General features: G+C 46.8%; 1 protein-coding gene across 4 annotated transcripts in view; it reads left to right on the forward strand.

Annotated features, from left to right (window-relative positions):
- LOC310662767 (uncharacterized protein) overlaps positions 1–14,468 on the forward strand; it is a gene marked incomplete at its 3' end in the record, with an annotated part of 114,484 nt that overhangs the window by 57,889 nt on the left and 42,127 nt on the right. For 2 of the 4 annotated variants that reach the window (XM_083409857.1, XM_083409859.1), the window contains exons 4-6: positions 6,984–7,279; positions 7,380–7,525; positions 9,045–9,109. The exons of 1 other annotated variant lie outside the window; for it this stretch is intronic. In XM_083409857.1, coding sequence (XP_083265983.1) covers positions 6,984–7,279; positions 7,380–7,525; positions 9,045–9,109 — 507 coding nt within the window. Of the gene's footprint in view, positions 1–251; positions 1,142–6,983; positions 7,280–7,379; positions 7,526–9,044; positions 9,110–14,468 lie in introns of those variants that run through there. One more of the 4 variants, XM_083409860.1, reaches the window with a different exon arrangement.

The raw sequence follows: 14,468 nt of genomic DNA on the forward strand, positions 1-14,468 counted from the left end.
TGAAGATCATTCTCTAGAGGTAATTGTTGAACCTCCAGAAGTTGTTGAACTTCAACTCCCATCAGCCCCAGCCAGCTTGGCCAATGGAGCCCAGGATGATGGGAGTTGTAGTTCAGCAACATTTGGGGGGGCCAAAGGTTCCCTACGCCTTTTCTAGTGTTCCTGACAGGGGGCTACTTTCCTCTTCATTTCCTGACAGTATTTAATAGCTTCACACGTGTACTCAATGATCCCTTTTTTCCTTCCTCCAGGATGTAGTTCATGCTGAAACCTGTGCCTTAGAACTTAAGAAGAGCCTGCTGGATCAGGCCAGCATCCTGTTCTCACCTCTGCCAGCCAGATGGCTGTGGGAAGCCTGCAAGTGGAAGAACTCTCTCCCTTTCTCTGGCTTCCAGCAACTGGTATTCAGAAGCATTTCTGCCTCTGACTGAGGAGGGAGAGCGCAGCCATCATGGCAAGGAGCCGTGTCTTCCATGATGTTGTCCAGTAACCTTTTTGAAACCACCCAAGTTGGTGACCAGCACTGTCTCCTGTGGAAGCGAGTTCCATGGTCTAACTCTGCGCTGTGTGAAGGACTTCTATCTGTCTGCGTCTTCCAACATCCAGCCTCATTGGATGCTCACTGGGTCTAGCGTTCCAAGAGAGGGATAAAAACATTTCTCTGTCCACTTTGCTCACACCCTGAAGCATGTTATAAACTTCTATCATGCCCTCTCTGACCTTTTCTCTAAACAGTCTTCAGCCTCTCTCATATGGGAGTTGCTGCATCCCCTCAATCATTTTGCTTGCCCTTTTCTGAACATTTTCCAACTCTACGATGTCCTTTCTGAGGTGTGGAACCAGAAATGTACACAGTATTCCAAATGCGGTTGCGCCATGGATTTGCATAACGGTATTATTGCTGTGGTTTAAACCACAGAGCCTAGGACTTCCTGATCAGAACGTTGACGGTTCGAATCCCCGCGACGGGGTGAGCTCCCGTTGCTCGGTCCGTGCTCCTGCCAACCTAGCAGTTCGAAAGCACGTCAAAGTGCAAATAGATAAATAGGTACCACTCTGGCGGGAAGGTAAACGGTGTTTCCATGCACTTTTCTGGTTCACCAGAAGCGGCTTAGTCATGCTGGCCATATGACCTGGAAGCTGTATGCCGGCTCCCTCGGCCAGTAAAGCGAGATGAGCGCCACAACCCCAGACTTAGTCAACTGGACCTAATGGTCAGGGGTCCCTTTACCTTTACCTTTATTATGATATTCAGAGTTTCATCTCCTTTCCTAATGATCCCTAGCATGGAATTGGACTTTTTCACAGCTACCGCACACTAGATCCACCTCTTCATCATGTGACCCGCTGTGACCCCAAGGGTTGTGCTGCCCCCTTTCATCCTCCTCCTTGGGAAACAATGGGGAGCCCTTTCCCACCGTCTCTGATCCTTCAGTCTCCAAAAAGATCTGGATGTTTTGTCTCAGCTCTCCCAGCATCCTCTGCAGCACTTCACTCAGGCCACAGCTACAAATATTTGCCAGTTTTATAATGCCCTGACATCTTTCAGAGAATCCGGTGAATTGTAGTCCAGTGAGCTGTTAAGAATTCTCCCACAAAATCCCTAGCTTTTTCCAACAGAACTTCAATTCACAGACCTCCAGGAAAATACCAGTGAGCCACACAAAGCAGAGCTGTCTCATTCACTAAGCACAGTGCGCTTGGAGAGCAAAGTCCCTCCTGAGGCTGCAGTTCAGTGCATGTTCCTTTCCTGACAGGACTTTTTCTCCTGCTGGGAGATGTACATCTTGGGAGGAGGAGCAGGTTTCAATCCCAGGAGATGAATCCAGAGAGAGACAGCCTGTCCTCCTCTGAACTTCCTGGGTGGTGGAGACTTCAAGTTGTTTTGCTTTAGGGCTTCCTAACATTTCTCCTTTCCAGTCTGTACATTGTAAATAAAAGTACTTTGTATTAAAGATATTTTACCAATAACATTCTGTCCTTTTCATTAGGCCTGCAAAAGCTTCCAATATTCTTTCATTGAAAGGAAACTGGTCCAAGAAGTCTCGCTCAATTTTTGATACAGTTCATCATGGGAATTTGGTTATTTGAAAGAAATGAGAGGAATGGTCTGGGATGCACAGAAGTCCACCCAAGATTTCTGGGCACCTGCGCCAGATATTGAAGAAAGCCCTCTTCTAACCAGCTCCCTACAGATCCAGATAATTTGATCAGGACCGACTTACCAGAAAACTTGGGGAAGTTCTCCTTCTTATCCCTATTCCAATCCACTTCCCAGATCCTGTGCCTGGTCGCTGCAGTTCAGGGGAGCCAACTTGAATGAAATATGCAGGCGGGGGGGGGGGGCAGGTAAGCCTTGCCCCACATAGTCTATCAAAGGATCACACCCTTTGAATGGCTGTGGAGGTGGACACCTTGGAGGTGGACCTGGCCCCCTCAAATATTTTACGGAGGGCAAAGGGCCCTGGAGCCCTGGCTCGTATGCTGCAGTTAATCCCATTGAAGATCTGGGCTGTCAGGTGTGGGGCGTCTTCCTCCGTGTAGTAGCGAAGCCGGAGCAGGCTCACGTCATTTGTGGCACCCGCTCCTTCAGCGCCATCCATCGATGGGAATTGCCTGGAGTCTGGAGCAGATTCACGTGCATGGCATCCTCTCCTTCAGTACCCTCTGGGGATGTCACGCATCCATCAACCGGAATTGCCTTCAGTTTCCCCCTGAACTTCCGCAGCTCGTCTTTCTCCAAGTTCTCTAGGGGGTCCTTCAGGCACCGGCGCGTGGGCGTTGCCAGGATTATTATTTTTTGGGGGGGTGGACCTTTGTTAGGGGGGCAGACCCGACGTGATTGTTCAGTTAGTCCTTTCTATTGCTTTACTTCATCTAGGCCCCCCTGGTTGCTCCCGTCCTGCACCGGCCGGCCGTCTTCGGGATCCCGCAGCCAGAAGGTGGGCAGCCACTCTGGGTTCTCCGAGGAAGAGGCGGCGGCCAAGGGCTTCCCTTCCGCGCTGAGAAAGAGGCGCGCTCCACCCTCTTACTTTGCTCACCTGGCGGTTTTCTTTCTGCCTTTCTGAGTCCTGCGGTTAAGCAAGGGCGGGTGTGCCCCTTTTGGCAGCGGGGGGAGAGAGGAGATGCTGGTGGCGATTGGAAATTGAGCCAAACTTGGGAGGAAGCGGCGTGTTTTCATTCCCCCCCCCCCCCCCGCCAGCCAGCCAGTCTTCTGGGAGCGCCGGGAAGACCCTTCGCAAGTTCTCGCCTTCCCAGGTCCAGCGCTGATTCTCTGCTCGGCGGGAGGAAACCTCGCGAGTCTCCGCCCCTGCCAGGCGCCCGCGGAGGAGCCGCTTCCCCGAGGGCGTCGCCCGCTTCCTTCTTCCTCCTTCGGACGCTGCCGCCTCTCCGGCTCTGCCGCCGGGCGAGGCTTTCCTCTGGGCAGGGGCGCCATGGCGACCCCCGAAGACCCCTGGGCGAAGGAGGCCCTGGAGGAAGGAGGCGAGAAGCTGAAGACGGAGGAGGCCGGTAGGTCCACCGAGAAGAAGGCGGGGAGGGAGGAAGGGCAGAGGGAGGAGGATTCCAGGGTCCTCGTGTTCCAGGGACAGCAGGAGTCCCTATGGCTCTATGGTGGTGGGCGCCAGAAGGAGCCCCTGGGGGAAGGAGGCAAGTCCACCGAGAAGAAGGGGGGGAGGGTGGTGGATCCCCTCCTGAAGTTCCAGATGTCCCGAAGGCTCGAGGGTGGTGGGCGCCAGAAGGAGCCCCTGGGGGAAGGAGGCAAGTCCACCGAGAAGAAGGGGGGGAGGGTGGTGGATCCCCTCCTCAAGTCCCCAATGTCCCTATGGCTCGAGGGTGGTGGGAGCCAGAGTAGCAGCAGCAGCGACGATGACGACTGGGCCCTCGGCACGGGGCGATTGTCGCACTCTTCCTCCTCGCCGTTTCTCTCTAAGCAAAAGAGCGTCTTTCTCGATCTTATCCCTATCGTTACCACTTTGAACGTCTCCCTGGGGTGTTTGAGTCCGGACGAGCGGCGGAGGTTCCGGCGCAAACTGCGCGAGATCCCGCTCGAGGAGGGCTTCGTCCGCATCCCCGAGGAGGCGCTGCAGGAGGCAGGTGCCTCTCGCCTCGGAGACCTGCTGCTCAGCTACTACGGCGGAATTTACGCATTCGAGGTGGCAGCCAAAGCACTGAGCGCCCTGGACCGCAAGCGAGAGGCGGACTTTCGCCTCTCCATTGACGAAGGTAAGTCTTTGGTGGATCCTGACCTTCGCAGCCGTTCAGTCTGACAGCAGATCCTTCCATCCCTGGTTGCGCCAGCCCAGCGCTGAGCTGCAGCCGCGAAGGAGGGAAGGAAAAACAACCATGGGCTTGGAATGTTTGGAAGTACCTTTACTTTAGCGCCAGGCATTTAGCGCATATGGAACAATTTGTTATGTTTCAACCGTCTGATTGCTATTGCTTAAAATATTACAAATAATTTCAGCGCCCTTAGGACACACAGAACAGCAAAGAATCAGCCTTAAGTACAAGGGCTGGCAGTTCTTTGGACTCAGGGTAGAGCTTGTCCCTTTGTAGAAGGGAAAGTCCTTTTTCTTTCCTGCTTGAAATTGAAAAAACAACATGAATGACTCGCGTTAATCACTAAGCCTACCACCCACCACTAACCGTATATTTACCATCAAGTTTGAATTCTAATTATGTTGTGTATGTATGAAATGTAGCTTTTAAAGTAAAAGGAATATAAAAAAAACCTCAGGTCCGCTATATAAGTACGTTCTTTAATAAGCATATCTACATGCTGCAGTATTTTCAGTACTGTACAACACTAATAAAATCAATATAAAGTTTAAAATAAATGCTATTATTTCCAGAAAATAAAACACAAATAAGCAGTAATGACAAGTTGCATAACATCAGAAATGCAAATTACTATCTGCTTAGAGTTGTCTGCGACTGGACTTAACGGTCAGGGGTCCCTTTACCTTTAGACAAGTAAGGCAACACACAACATATTAAAATTATAACTGATAAATTGTGACAAGAAATAAATTTATTTTAAAAATAGGCTTTAAGTAACAAGTCTCAAATGTTTATAAATTTATATTGACTCCTCAAACATCTTAAGAGGATAAGTTACCACCTTTGTCTCCACTGATAGCAGAGCTTTCAGTTCCACACTGATCATCTGCAAGATCATAGAACGAAGTTGATGGTTGTGTAAAATTCAATGAGCTTGTTAGAAGCTGTGTTTTCTTCTCTTCTAGGAGCTTTAAGTTATGAGCTACATATGCAAGCTTTTCTGCTCTGTCTCTGCCTATTCCTTTTTGCTAAATAAATAAGTCCACCTCACATGCTATTACACATAATTGTGGGTACTTTAAGTGTATAAAGCATTAAAGCTACTTTCTGTAAAAAAAAAATCACACTGTATGGCCAAGGGTATACAATTGCTAAGAATAAGGTCACACCAAAATAGAAAAAGGCTATTACATATAGTTGAAATACAAACAAATTCAAATGTTCATCAAATTTAAACGAATAGCATTTTTAAAACTAAAAAAAAAAAAAAAAATGTTTTCTGTAGCTCACATTTCATAAGTGCCAGTGGTGAATGACACATTGCCCAGTAATGTAACTGGATCAAAAAATCCATTATTCATTATTTACACTGGCAATATCACAGCTTGACTTAATTTTTACTAGATTTTTTAAATGTGGGTTGTAAAACTTTTTCTTACATTAGAATTTACAGTTTGTGGAGAATATTCTATACCCCCCCAAAAAACAGCTAGTGTGACACCCCTAGCCATTGGTTAAAGAAATAAGTGCTTACCCAGCAAGAAATGCACTGGCACCAATTAAATATAGAAAAAGACTGTTTTGGGGGCAGGGGGAGGGGGAATAAAGCAGCCAATTTTGACCTCTCCCTTACCTGCCTACAGGTTTATATATGCAGAGCAAGGAAAGAAAGAGAAAAGTGTGGTAAGTCCAACACAATTCTGTTTGCAGGATGGGCAACTGTGTTGCTAAAACGAATGGTGCTAAGGGATTTGATGATAAGCAAGGGGGACGGGGGACTGACAACCCCCCAAATTTCAAGGAGCGGGTTGGGTCCCCTCAATATTCTGTGCCCATGACCATGGGAGTAGGCAGAGGGCCAGCTGCCCCCCCAATCAAGTAAATAATAATAAAAAGGCCCTTCATGCTGTTGTGACAGACCCCATCAGGCCTCCTCTCACCACATAACATCACATGCAAACCATAATTTTCTGACTTCAGACTTCTGCATATTATCATACAGCATGCTTTGTATGCAGGGCTGGCCCCAGACATTTTAGTGACTGAGGCAAATCAAATGGGTGTTTCCCCAGAAATTGTAGTTTGCTAAGGGTGGGTGTGTGAAAACACAGGAGAAAGTCACTTCTCTCCTTTCTTTCCCTCCTGCCTTTATTCCTTCTCAGCAGCCCCACCAGCAATGAGCAGTGGCAGGAGAGCATCAATGGCAGGGAAACCCCTTGCCCTGCTGGGACCAGGGGGGCTGAGCCAGGCTGGGATGGGGGAGGCAACTTGAGATGAAGTGGCTGTTGCCTTCTGCTGGTGGAAAGGAGACTGCCTGACCTGAAAGAGGAGGCGGAGCTGGACCTGACAGCCAAGACCAATCAGCTTGATAATAATAATACCCTAGCTCAGAGGGGAGAGGGAGAGGCACAGCTGCTGCATCTTCCTTTCTTGGAAAAGTATGGACAAGAGAGGCAGCTGACTGGTTTGAGTATATTCTTGGCCATTAAAAAGGATGGCAAATTACATCATGCTTTTTTCCCAGCATGGAATAAATCAGCATATTTTCCAGGTTGCATAGAAAAGCAGATCTCAGCATGCTCAGAGGTTCAGTGAAGGCAGTATACCGGGGTGGAAAACGTAAGCCCCAGCTTGTATCCTAATCAGGTTCTAATTCTCTCCCCACAACAATGCCTAAAATAAAATCAATGTTTTTGCCACAGGTCAATGAAAGGAGTTGTTTACACTGGTGATGAAATAGTCTGCAAGGGAAGAAAAGAATTACTTGAAATTATTGAAAAGGACCTAGAATTCTTTTTAGGTTCATTACGCTATGGCTATATTATCACACTGAAAGAATACCGGGACTTGTGTCAAGCAGAGGAAGACTCCAAAGAGAAAAGTCAAAAACTGCTGAATATGGTCCAGGAAAGGGGGGAGGCAACTTGTTGCTGGTTCTTGGAACAAGTAGAAAGGAAACATCCAGGCTCCATTCAGATTCTGCTAGTTGCAGTCCATGGTGAGTTTGACTTAAGAGTACTTTCTGAACTTCAAGGACAGTTCAACTCCATTCCTCCTCCTTGGAACAGACATATCAGGTAAAGAATTATTTTTTACAGGCTTGGGTAAAGAATTGGTCCAGGGGACAGGCCCCTCAGGGCTGAAGTCAGAATCCCCCCTGTTTGCGGAGGAAGGAAGAAGCAGCAAGATGGAGAACCCAGCAGTTTGTGGGGAAAGTGTTGTGTGTCATCTGTGTCCCTTTGAGGTAAGTGGCTGAACACATGGGCCCAGATCAGGGGAGGGGCCAGCTGCCTCCCCCCAGTCAAGTAAATGAATAAAAATACTTAACTAAAAGTAGGAATTGTAGAAAGATTTTGACAGATTTTTCTGAACACTTGGGGTAAAAAACAACAACAACAAAGTACCGTATTTTTCGCTCCATAAGATGCACCTGACCATAAGACGCACCTAGGAGGAGGAAAACAAGAAAAAAAATATTCTGAACGAAACAGTGGATGTATGATTTTTGTGGTTCATGCTATGATCACAGACATGATATGTGATTTGACAGTGAGTTTGGGGTAGCCCATGCTTTGTAACCACGTTTTTGTGCCATTGCGGCCCCACGAAACAGTGGATGTGTGGTCTTTTTGGTGCAGGCTGTAGCCATGGACATGCTATGTGATCTGATGGAGAATTTGGGGTGACTCAATGCAAAAATCCTGAGGATCCATGTGCTTTTACCTCCCTCCTTTATCACTAGAATCCCTTATCTCCTCTCCCGATCGCTTGCTGATCAGCTGCTCATCTGCTTTGTTTCAACACCCCCTTCCCTCTTTCTAAATATTGCTTTTTGCCTCTGGGCAATTCGGCTCCAGGGACCATGCATTCACTCCATAAGACGCACAGACATTTCCCCTTACTTTTTAGGAGGAAAAAAGTGCGTCTTATGGAGTGAAAAATACGGTGATTTTAAACAACTGTTGTTGAGACATTTCATTCCACATCTGCAAGACACAGCCAGACAGATTACTCCTGAGTTTCCCTGCTCAGGACCTGGAGCCAGACCAGCCGCCTGGTTCTCTATGGAGCTGGTAATGAATAAGCGTGTGAGAGGGTGACGACAAGGAAGTTGGCAGAATGAGTCTGACTGAACACAGACTAGAGCCTCTGTGAAGACCTATTCTGTGGCAGTGCATTCCCCTTTCCTGGAATGGGAATGTTTTCTTACGTTAACATGGGTTTTTCCTTTCACTGTATCTCTCATGTGATTGGTTGAGTGTGGGTCACATGAGAGAGGCATTCCATTCTGTTCCAACTGTTATTCCAGTAACTATCTTTTTCAACTGTCTTTCTGCTTCTCTCTCTGCGTGAGAGGAGGGAGAATGGCTGCCAAGAGAGAGTTCTCAGGATACTGAGAACACTCATTTGGGCCGTGTGTGTCACTGTGGTCTAAGGTGAAACAGAAAGAGGAAGATCCCTAAATGTTAATAGGGAGAAACCTGTGCAGGGGCTCTCTGTAAGGAACAGGGAGAATGCCACTGAGGTGAAAGAAAAAACCTTTCATAAGAAACTGTCAGACCTGAGTGAGAACTACTATGGCCAAAATGAATGTAGAAGAAAGTAGCTCTAAAAGAGCCATTAGTGGTCTGTATTTGTGGGGCTGACCTCAAGCAGTGCTCCTTGGTGTGGTCATATGGGTGTTAGAAACAGACAGGAATGTCCTGCTTTCAGGTGGCAAAGCGGTATGGCGGTCATATTAATGATAAATTATTTTGTAACAGGATCTTCCAGAAACAATCAGACCAGAAGTGTTTTTGGACTCAGAAATGAGTCGTGAAAGATACAGGTGAGCAATGTCTCTCTCAGATTTTCAAAGCTTTCTCCTTTAAGGGAAAGTTATCTACATTGAATATCTTTTGGGGTTTCAGAGAAGTGTTCAGCAGAGCACATTTGGTATAAGAAGGTTTCACAATCATCATATGTGGTGGTGCTCTCTAAAACGTTCCCAAACTACATCTGTGTCAGGGACTGGGCAGAGGAGGAGTGGTGGAGACGCCCCCCCCCCCCGAACCTTCCATGGAGGAAGAAGAGGAAGACAGTATAGATTTACAACAGGGGTTTGAGGGAGGTCAGAGGCGGATGAGAGGGAAAGTTGGGAAATCATGGGAGAGCAAGAGCAACACACAGCTAACATACTGACATTAGAAAGCATTCCAGACACTCCATCTTCCAGAACCCAGCGAGCCTTTAAAGCAGGAGAGCTAAGAGGTCAAAGACAGCACCAATAGAAGTGACGAATGAGGAAGTGGGAGAGACGGGATGTGTGGAGATTCACTCGGGACAACTCCATTATTGAAGAGACTGGGTTGTATAGCCTCTCTCTGTAAATACTGAATAAAAAAGGATGGTAAGAAATATTCCCTTGTTACGATAATTTTCTGGGCAACAGCTGGGCGTTGCTGACAGCATCCTGACCATCTGTCACTTGCACATTGCATTCTTGGGTTCTCAGGAACAGAGCTGGGAAAATACTACGATTCAACATTGGTGTTGCTTATATCCAATTGTTTATATCCCCCGTCTGTCCTCTGAGGAATGGGCTTAGCATCACAAAATGATGTCTAAGCCAAAGCAGATTGTGAGGAAAGTGAAGTCTGTAAGTTTGGAGAAAAGGTTTTTCTACTCTTTAAATAAAGGAGCTCAGACTTATCAGATCTTGCAACATTGCAGGCACATGGAGAAGAGCAGAAAGAAGGTGTGCCCAGGCAGAGAGGAGGAGATATAGTTTTGCCCACTTCCTGCCTGGGTACAAGGGGATGTTCTCACACAGCTCTTGCTAGCAAGTTTACAGGAAAACCCTTTCATGCGCCTATCTAGCAAAACACAAATTGTTGGTTCGACTCTATTTTAAATGTCTCACACAAAGAGCTCGTGGTTTTCCACTTTTCAGTTGTGATCTTGGGGTTAATATTCAAGTCAGCATCGCCCTTGAGCCAGTGTCACCAACTGGACTCATCCACTTCAGCCCCGACTGGGCTAGGCGAGCTGGGTAGCACTTCCAGAGACCACCTTCTCACAGGAACAGGTCTAAGTGCTGTGGACTCACAACTCAGAGCTGTGAGCACCGCAAATCACTCCAACAAGAAGACAGTCGTTGTACAGCAGAGTACAGCAGAGCATAAATCACTCGGACAACAGCGCTGAAGAATATCTTCTTTTATTCACTAACAGCTACTGTATTATACAAACTATATACAAATGGAGATTGTATATACAATGGACTGCACTGAGTGTTACAGCTGCTTTCTGCAGCGACCTTATCTACACAGAGATAACACTCAGTCTTTCCGACACACTGACTGACTGACTCACTCACTGACTCTCTCACTGACCGACTCACTCTCTGACCGACTCTCTCACTCACTGACGTGGTGCTGGAGCAGAATAAGTAGATATCAGAACACGCCTCATCCTCTCTGCAGAATCAGCAGACTGCTCAGGAGATTCTTGGGTATGGGAGGGGTGAAATCTCCTCATCCTCCCCCATTTCATCCGACCATTTCAAGAATCTTTAACATAACTGTAATTTACACACGCACTCCAAAAGTTCTCTGCTTACAACCTTGGTTAACATATCTGCAGGTACCTCTCTCCCCTTTTATCTAAGACACTTTAACAATACCATTAAACAATCACTGTAACCACTCTGTGTCTATTAGGAAGGAGTTAAAGCATAAACCTCAATCTGCAGTTTACACAAAATACACATTGTGAATACTCAAATGAATAAGCAGCTTCTAGAAAAATCTTCATACACGTTTCTCTTTCTTACATGCAAATTAACATTGCTCATTTAGGCAGATTTAAACAAAACACTTTTTGTACTTAAATACACTTGCTCCTTCAATCCTGATCCTTTTAACGTGTTATACATGAACCACTTTAGGTCAGGTAAGGAAATAAATAAAGCGTTTTATACTATTACTCTCAGCACATTTCATGCCTGGTTTAAAAACCACACCAGAGTTGCATGTGACCGCAGTCTTGGCGAACTCTTCAGAAAACCTTTTCGGTGGTACACCCTTGGTTGTTCTCTCGGATCTGCGCAAAACTCTCTGATCCTCTTGTTCTGGTGCTTCCTCCTCTTTGGGAGCTGCTAAGTCTGAATCTGCGTCAGACTCTTCTGAGGCTTTTGGGCTCTGATAATCTGTGCCACTATCCGGAACTACATCGGCATCAGGATTATCAATCACATCAGAACTTGCCTCCCTCTTAACTGTCTTTGCCCCTTTTGCACCATCATCACAAATGGGATGGCACTGAAAAACGCCAACATTGTGGATTGTCCTCAATACTCCTGGTCAGCCTGATGGTTTCGTGTCTGTGATAAGGACACGATAAGACCCTTTCTCATATCCTAGGAAAACACCATGTTCTCCACGCTTGCTCAGTTTGTCACCCTGCGAGGTGTGCACCCAAACCTCTGATCCAAAAATTTTAAAATGCTTTACACATGGCCTCCTTCCGTGAAGCATCTCATATGGGGTGCAATTTACTGCGGACTGGTACCTCCTGTTATACACGTGACAGAAAAACGAAAGAGCTTCGGCCCAATAGGGATTGGGCAGCCCCGAATCATGTAACAGTGTTCTAATTCCTTGCTGCAGGGTCTGGTTTACTCTCTCACATAAACCATTCTGCCAGGGTGATCTGGGCGTGGCAGTCCTATGCTCAATGCCCTGTTCAGAAAGAAAACTCTCAAACTCCTCTGAACAAAACTCACCTCCCCTGTCAGTGAAAAGACAACGTACGTTCTCATTATGTACATTTCTGAGCCATTTACAAAACTGGTGAAACTTGGTAAAGGCTTCAGACTTTTTCTGCAGCATATAGACCCATACATATCTAGAATAGGCATCTATCAAAACCATGAAAAACCTTGATTTGCCTCTAGAAAGCGTTAGAGGCCCCACTAAGTCTGCATGAATGACTTCATATGGTTTCTTGGCCTCTCTCCCAGACTCTGTACCTTTGGGAGCTTGCCTTGCCTTACTCTCAGCACAAGAAACACATTTCATGTGGTAGGGACATTCTTTCAACTTCATACCCTGAACCATATCAGGCATTTTTGCCACAGCCTGGAAATTCAAATGACCATAAACACGGTGGTAAAAATGAATACATTGGTCATGCAACTTCTCATTCTTATCAACAGATAAATTGCAACACTCTGTCTTAGTTGCTTCTGCAGTACCTGTACCTGAAACAAAAGGCAATTGGTACAAACCATTAACACATTTTGCATACAGAATGAGCTTGCCATCTCGACGAATTTCACAGCGAGATTTAGCAAACACCACCTTAAACCCTTGACGATCAAGCTGGGAAACACTCAACAAATTGTCCTGAATATCAGGCGCATACAGGACATTCTTAATTGTTGCATTCAGGCTCTTTAAGAACACAGTTCCCTTAGCCAAACTCATGAGAACAGTCCCATCTGCTTGATGAATTTCTTTCTCTTGCTTCTCAAGCTGAACAAAGAGATCCTTATCTTTGGCTACGTGGTTGGTACAGCCAGAGTCGATCACGAAGAAACTCCGCCCACGTTGATTGGAGCAGCGAGAGATCAAAGCCTTTGAAGTAGCAGGTGCTTTAGGATTTCGTCCTCCTCCCCCTCTGCCTCTGAAGTTTCCCTTCTTCTTTGAAGTTTTCTTGCTGCACTGAAAACTCAAATGGCCTTGTGCTCCACACCAAAAGCACCGCTTCAACTTTAGTGCTTTAACAGCAGCAGTTTCACTTTCACTTTCCTTAGGCACATTTTCAAGCACATTTTTAACAGCACCATTTTCCCGGCTTTCTCTAACAGCCTGTCTGCGATCCCACTCATTCAGGAGCATGCTAGACACATAATCTTCGGTTAGCCGGTCAGAAGGCATGGTAGAAATCTGGGCAGCTACTCCATCGTAAGAATCGTCTAGGCTATTTATCATCAGCATTGCAAACACAGCCTCTGAAATAGCCAGGTATCGCTGAACAAGGTCCTGTCTGAGACGCTTTAACTGAGATAGATGGCTAGGCAAATCACCACCTTTCTCCAACTGCAGCCTGCACAGCTTCTTGAAGAAAATCACACTGGAACCAGCATTCTGCCTCAAATGCATGTCTCTCAGCTTATGCCAAACAGCTCGTGCAGTCTCTTGACCCTCTAAGTTTACCAGCAAGTGGTCGGAAACACTCAAAACAATTGTCCCTCGGGCTCTTATGTCTGCAGCATGCCACTCAGGCCATTCATCATCATCCTTATCGGGAGGGTCATCTTCTATCGTGTGAAATAGCTTTTCCCTCTGTAAAAGCGCTTTCATCTTCACTTGCCCTACTGCATAGGTTTCAGGTGTCAGGAGAGGAAAGGACAGAGCCATCTGGCCAGAATGTGCACAGGCCATGTCTGCTATTACTTAGAGCAAGACACTTCCCTCGTGCAACACAGATAAAGCCTTGGACTCCTTCAGCTACTCTCTCTTCCACTCAGAGCGCAATTAACAGGCAAACAGGGATGCTATCTTCTTTCTTTGGCAGTCAGCAACATACCTCCATAAATCAAGCAGCAGCAACAGCGGCAGCTTGAACACTCTGCTCCAAAACAGCTCTGCTTCTGGGCACCACAAATCAGTCCAGCATGCAGCCTCCATTCCGCGGTCCGGCAATCAGCAATAAAACCCTCTGGCGACTGGGATGACTGGTACAACTGGAACAACGCCTTGTCAGACGACTGGAACAACGACTGGACCCATAACCGATGTCAGCATCGCCCTTGAGCCAGTGTCACCAACTGGACTCATCCACTTCAGCCCCGACTGGGCTAGGCGAGCTGGGTAGCACTTCCAGAGACCACCTTCTCACAGGAACAGGTCTAAGTGCTGTGGACTCACAACTCAGAGCTGTGAGCACCGCAAATCACTCCAACAAGAAGACAGTCATTGTACAGCAGAGTACAGCAGAGCATAAATCACTCGGACGACAGCGCTGAAGAATATCTTCTTTTATTCACTAACAGCTACTGTATTATACAAACTATATACAAATGGAGATGCTGGACTGCACTGAGTGTTACAGCTGCTTTCTGCAGCGACCTTATCTACACAGAGATAACACTCAGTCTTTCCGACACACTGACTGACTCACTCACTGACTCTCTCACTGAC

Source organism: Podarcis tiliguerta, assembly GCF_965153285.1.
Source record: "Podarcis tiliguerta genome assembly, chromosome: 13".
Taxonomy (NCBI): Eukaryota; Metazoa; Chordata; class Lepidosauria; order Squamata; family Lacertidae; genus Podarcis; species Podarcis tiliguerta.